This window comes from Fragaria vesca, linkage group LG4 (genome assembly GCF_000184155.1).
Source record: "Fragaria vesca subsp. vesca linkage group LG4, FraVesHawaii_1.0, whole genome shotgun sequence".
In the NCBI taxonomy this organism is placed as follows: Eukaryota; Viridiplantae; Streptophyta; class Magnoliopsida; order Rosales; family Rosaceae; genus Fragaria; species Fragaria vesca.
The window spans coordinates 21,170,078-21,176,470 of NC_020494.1; the positions used below are offsets into that span (position 1 = coordinate 21,170,078).

The following is a 6,393-nucleotide window of genomic DNA, read 5'->3' on the forward strand; positions in this document are numbered from 1 at the left end:
AAGACAGCATTTCTTATACTGGCATACTCAACATCTTTGATGAAGAGAGATTTATATAATCATTGATGAATTTTTTTTTTTTTTGTAAAAAGAGAAGAAGGCAAAGAACATGTGGCTTCGAGGCCCCTACCATATAAAATGAGAGGAAGGATGGGAATGAATGGGACTTGAGAGGTTGGCCTAGCTAGTTTGTAGTTTTTCACAGAGAGAAAAAATGATGATGATGATGATGATGGAGTAGTGTGGTTGGAGTTACTAAAGAATCTCACATGAACGCACGAGGCCACCCAGCTGAGCCTTCTGCATAAGGGGGCCTTGCCTCAAATCCACAAGATCAATCATGGACTTGTGGGGACTTCTCCTCTTGATTTCTATACCTATGTATATTATAAGCTTATCATGATAGCCATGAAGCATTTTTGAGTTCTTTCTGCTACTTATGCATCACAGAGAAAACTACTGGTAGAATAAAATAAAGATGCAAAATATTTTCTGCTGGCTCCTTTACCTTACTAGTTGGCACCTTGTGAGCCAACCTATAACACTAATGTTTCAAGTGGTTCAATCAAAACTGACCAAAGCTTAAAGCACTTGGATTAGTTCGGAGTAGTGAGGCAGGGTAAGGAATGAGTTAGAAACTTAGGATTGACATAGTTTAAGATACAATGCTCTATGGGATTTCTCGAATAGCGAGAGCGGGTTACATTTTCTCATTAACATCAAAGAGATTTGTAACTCTAGTGGTTATGAACTTAAGGGCATTCACATTTCATGTCTCGAACTCTGGAAGTTCGAGTTTAGTATCACTAAATATGAAGTAGATGTACTTATAAAATAAAAATCAAAGCACTTTCAGACCAAGTCAGAAAGCTGGCCTGGCAAAACTTTCTAACTAGGTAAAGTCCAAAATCAACTCATGTGTGAGAAGTCTGCAGGTAACTTTAACAACTTATATAGCTGCCAAAGACGATCCATCTTAATTCTTATATAAAGCCTAGATTATGCATATCTCCCATTGTATTCTTTCTTTAACATTCTATCTGTCTCTCTTTCTCTCTTTCTCTCTTTCTCTATCTCTCTCTCTTCCCCACACGCGTGCATAGTTGCACGTACACATGCACATTCATTCTTCTGCAATCACAGCCATGATTTGGATATTATTTAAGGCAGCAAAGCTAGATTTATAGAGAAAAGAGTGTACTTCATTTCCAAAATGGAGAATTTGTTGTTGACTGTACTAATCTGTAGTGCTACTATATTCTTGTCCATAGTACTAATTCTCTACAGAAACTACCTCAAGTTTGGTTCAGTCTGTTTCATTATCGGATCATCAAAAAACAGAAGACTCTCACTTCCTTTAGGCAGTCTTGGATGGCCGTTTCTTGGTGAAACCATTGAGTTTGTGTCTTGTGCTTACTCTGATTGCCCCGAGAGTTTCGTCAATAAACGTCGCCATAGGTGAGTTCTCTACTTATTAGCAAAAGCAATTTTACTGCTTCTCATGCAGAGCATATAGATGAGGTAGCTGTTTTTTTTTTATTAGCATGTAAGTATGTAACTCATGTTTATGGTTGAACTAATATATGAATATGCTTTATTGGATTTGTTGTATACTTAACAAACAACAAACCCAATAAGCATTTTTCAGTAATGATATATCAGCTTCAAGTTTCAGCTAATTTACTTTTTGAGTGTTTATAGGTATGGGAAGGTGTTTAAATCACACATATTTGGGAGTCCAACTATTGTTTCAACAGATGCAGAAGTGAGCAAGTTTGTTCTGCAAAGTGATGCCAAGGCTTTTGTTCCATCTTATCCAAAATCTCTCACAGAGTTGATGGGAAAGTCTTCTATATTGCTCATCAATGGAAGCTTGCAAAGAAGAATCCATGGACTCATAGGAGCCTTCTTTAAGTCTTCACACCTCAAAGCTCAAATCACCAGAGACATGAAGAAGTATGTCCAAGAATCAATGGCAACTTGGAGAGATGACCTTCCCATTTTCATTCAAGATGAAACCAAAAATGTAAGTACCTCATCTGTCTCTCTCGCAGCTCTACTGAAGAGAATTTTATTCTTGAAACTTGAAATTTGCTCCGTTCATCCAAGTTCAAGATGACTTTTTTAGAAGAGTTTCTATAGACAGAAGAAAAAACAAAAGATGCCATCTCTCTTGGATGTATGTGGCTTCTTCTCTTCTATCTAGAAAAGTTTCATGGTAAAGTAAGTGCCCCATTAATCACTTGGCTAAAATTTAAACAAGCTAGTCTAGTCTTTTTCTTCCTCTCTATGTGACCAAAGGAATCATTAATGTTTTGAATTTTATCTCTGGCTTGGGTTATGAAGAATATGATTTGCTAATGAGAAAGCCAACCTGTTGTCAAGGGTGTCTCGTAATAGTTTTACTTGAATCATATTGTCTGCAGAATGAGCTTCATAATCATGATGTTTTTACATTCCTTTACAAAAGTTACCAAACTCATGTCCATTTCTGTCCCCAGATTGCATTCCAAGTACTTGTCAAGGCATTGATTAGTCTGGATCCTGGTGAAGACATGGAGTTTCTAAAGAAACAGTTCCAAGAATTCATTGCTGGCCTCATGTCAATACCCATCAATATCCCTGGAAGTAGACTATACAGATCATTACAGGCAAGTTAACTATCAACAAGGTCTTCGTTACTTTTGTTTCACTCCCTGTATCTAAGAGTGTGGATAACATTGCCCCTGCTTAAACTGCTTACTAATTCATAAAATTCTTGTAATGATGATATGTGCCAATTTAATTTCAGGCCAAGAAGAAAATGGTCAAGCTAGTGCAGAAAATTATACAAGCTAAAAAGGAGAGTGGGATCTCCAATGTTTCCAAGGATGTGGTGGATGTTTTGCTCAATGACACAAGTGATCAGTTAACAGATGATCTTATAGCAGATAACATGATTGACATGATGATACCAGGAGAGGATTCAGTACCACTACTTATGACTCTTGCAATCAAATACCTTTCAGATTCCCCCACTGCTCTTCAACAATTAACGGTACGCGAACATTCAGAAGTACTAGTACTTACAGTTGATTTTCGAACTTTTAGGCCTTACTTAAGTACCATAGATCTTCCCAGTGCTGCAGTGCATTACAGATATCAGATTCAGGAGTATCACACTGACACTTATCAAATGAAATGCCAAATTCATGGTCATTAGTCAAATATATATCCTAGTGGTACATCAGTATAAACTTATTTGGGTTAATCAGCCGCATGAATACTATTAAGTATTGACTAAACCAGCCCACTTTTGAACTTTTTGGAACTTTGTAACATTCAATTCCAACTCTTTGACTACTTTTATCAGTGCCAATTACGTTTTCCTTGTCGTTATAGTAGGTTTACATTCCACTTGTGGCTGTCATAGCCTCATAGGTCTATGGGAATGGGAAAGTGGAATTTTAAGATTTTAAGATATATGCTGCTGCATTCTGGTTCATTTGTCCTCAATATAGTAATATGTCTTCATCATCATGATGAAATTAAGGAGCAATATGACAATAATAGTATACAGATAGAATCATACTTGTTCTAATCTGCTAGAGGAAAAAAAAAAAAAAAACTAAACAATCCCACTTTGATCAGTACCCCAAATGTTATAATTATTTTGGATGTGTGGAAACCTACTGTATGGTCTTTGAACAACTGAAACCTTGATGAACTCAGAAAGAGAACATGGAGTTCAAAACAATCAAAGAGCAGCTTGGAGAGCCATTGTGTTGGAGTGATTACTTATCCTTACCATTTACACAAAATGTAAGTAAATTATTTATAGAGACCTGAAATGAACAGTCTTGCAAAACTTATCAATTATGTAATATGTTCTTTACACAATTACACTTAAAAATCTGTTAACAGGTGATTACAGAAACTCTAAGAATGGGTAACATCATAAATGGGGTGATGAGGAAGGCCATGAAAGATGTTGAGATCAAAGGTTATCAAATACCAAAGGGGTGGTGTGTCTTCACATACTTCAGATCAGTTCATCTTGATGAGAATAACTATGATGGGGCTTATGACTTCAATCCATGGAGGTGGCAAGTAAGGATTAGTTGATCACCAGTTCACCACACAATATATCTTTAATCTTTTCTTAATTTTTTCTTTGATTTTTGAGTAATGTATTGACTTGATCCTCGAGGGTACTGATCTTCAGGAAAAAGACATAAGCAGCTGTAACTTCACTCCTTTTGGAGGTGGACAAAGACTTTGTCCTGGGCTTGACCTGGCTAGGCTTGAAGCTTCTATCTTCCTACACCACTTCATCACTCAATTCAGGTATACAGAGAAGTATCAGAAATGACTCAAGCTTCTAGTCTTCTTAATTTGGTTAATTAATTAACAAAATTTTAAATGTGTTCAGCCTTTTTTCTGGTGTTCACCTTTGAATACTAAAGATACTTCCAACCTTCTTTGCTATCAGCAAAATGTGATTGGCTTCAGACATGGACACCCATGTGTGAGCAAAAGACAGAATGCAGGTGCCCTAATTCTGAGGAAACAGATGATGTTCCCTAGACCTTACTCCCAAGTTTTAGTGCCCATGCATGTGGTTCACCAAATTGATTGATTTTCAATGTCACTCAATATGAGGGTCACCTCTTCCCATGCATTACATATCAAATTCCCCATACCCAAGGGAACTGAGAGGAGCATGTTTTCTTATCCCTCAATTTGTCTAGTTTTTTGTCAAACCACTTCACTTGGCTTTGAAGTTTGCAAGATTCATTTCTATACAATATTAGACTAGTAATTGTTTCAAATATTAACCAAGGGTTAAATTCAGCACCAAGTTTTCTAATTTCAAAATTGCTCTTCTCCCATGAATACCAAGAAAAAGCATTTGAATCTGTTTTTATTTTTCTTCTTTTCCTGCTTCTCACAATACTTTACAAGAGTCGAGAGGTGAATATTGAATTTCCTTGTGTATTATGCAGTTGGGTGGCTGACGATGACACAATTGTAAACTTCCCCACTGTAAGAATGAAGAGGAGGATGCCAATCTGGGTCGAAAGGAAGTTGAATAGTACTAAAGAAACAAAAGTTTAGGTAACTTGTACACAAAGGTACGAAACAATCAGACATGAAAAGACAGAAAAAAGAGGCCCTTGCTAGCGCACACGGGTGGGAGTGCATCACAAGCTGACTCATTTTTTGTCCTCTTTGATAGTGTTCATGACTTCATGCATGCACATACAGACCAAAATATAAAGCAATATATGATATTTGAAACCACATGATTTTTTCACTATTCTTATCCCTCTACCTTTTTACCTTCCATTTGCAAATGTTATAAATGACTTTGATTTTTCTTTTTTAACAATAAATAAATAATTTCATTATTTATTTATAACCAGAAGACACGTACATCAATCATCGTGCGTCAATTTTTATTTAACACATGCTAACAAATTAATTGACAGGTAACCCTCAGTACAAACATATAGGCTCAATTATTGAACTTACACAAAAGAACAATCACCTCCCTATCTACTTCCCTTGAAAGATAGAACTAGTCGCCTAAAAACCGTAGTTGGTGTACAACTAAAAATACTATAAATTAAATAATAAAAAGAGAGAGTTCACTTGCTAGGCAAAAGAAGGAAAGCCCAGAGCTTTTTGCCCTTGTCGAAGAGCACATACCAACCTTCCTACTAGCAGGGACGCTTGGTGGTAGTATGTCAAACATCTTGCTAGGCCGCATCTTCTTGTTCCTGATTCGCTGCTTCGCGGCGGAGGTACACCATTCCTTTAATGGGTCACATAACCACCAACTGGAACCTCCACAAGTTCCCTAAGGTAAAGAGGAGAGGACTCGAGAGCAAGCTGTAGTACCTCGAAACTTAGCACAAATTATATAGCACACTAAGGCTCTTTAACCTTAGATAGTAATCCAAATATCTTCTAAAATATTCATTTTAGAAGCCAATACTTACAAGATAGGTATTTTTATTAAGTATTAGAATTTAAGTAAACTACTTAAATACCTTAACCCGTATTTCTTACATACAATCGATACTCGTGATTGAATTTAAGATTCGTGTTAGTATTGCTTTTATCATGCATACTATTCTAATCTTAAATATTACTAACACATTTACAAGATCTTAAGAAAGGAAAACATCATATTCCTTTACTTATTAGCTTGAGTAGATATATATCTATATATACATATATAAATATTTGTGTATCTATAGATTCATGCACTAGCTGATTTTTCTTTTACCCGTCTTACTATTTGGTTTTCTTTGTGAACAATCACCCTAACTAGCTAGACTATCACTCAAATTTAATGTTTGGCCTTTTAAGTCAAATAAAATTGCTGGAAATTAATTTACAATGCAT

At 36.0% G+C, this 6,393-nt stretch overlaps 1 protein-coding gene across 1 annotated transcript; it reads left to right on the plus strand.

Moving 5' to 3' along the window:
- Positions 1-1,014: 1,014 nt before the first annotated feature.
- On the plus strand, positions 1,015-5,283 carry LOC101297721 (3-epi-6-deoxocathasterone 23-monooxygenase-like). The gene is made up of 8 exons (XM_004297555.1): positions 1,015-1,458; positions 1,702-2,026; positions 2,502-2,651; positions 2,792-3,037; positions 3,712-3,801; positions 3,904-4,089; positions 4,205-4,326; positions 4,986-5,283. Exons 1-8 carry the CDS (start codon positions 1,214-1,216, stop codon positions 5,095-5,097), a joined length of 1,476 nt encoding a protein of 491 aa, XP_004297603.1. The 5' UTR covers positions 1,015-1,213; the 3' UTR covers positions 5,098-5,283.
- The last annotated feature ends 1,110 nt before the right edge of the window (positions 5,284-6,393 follow it).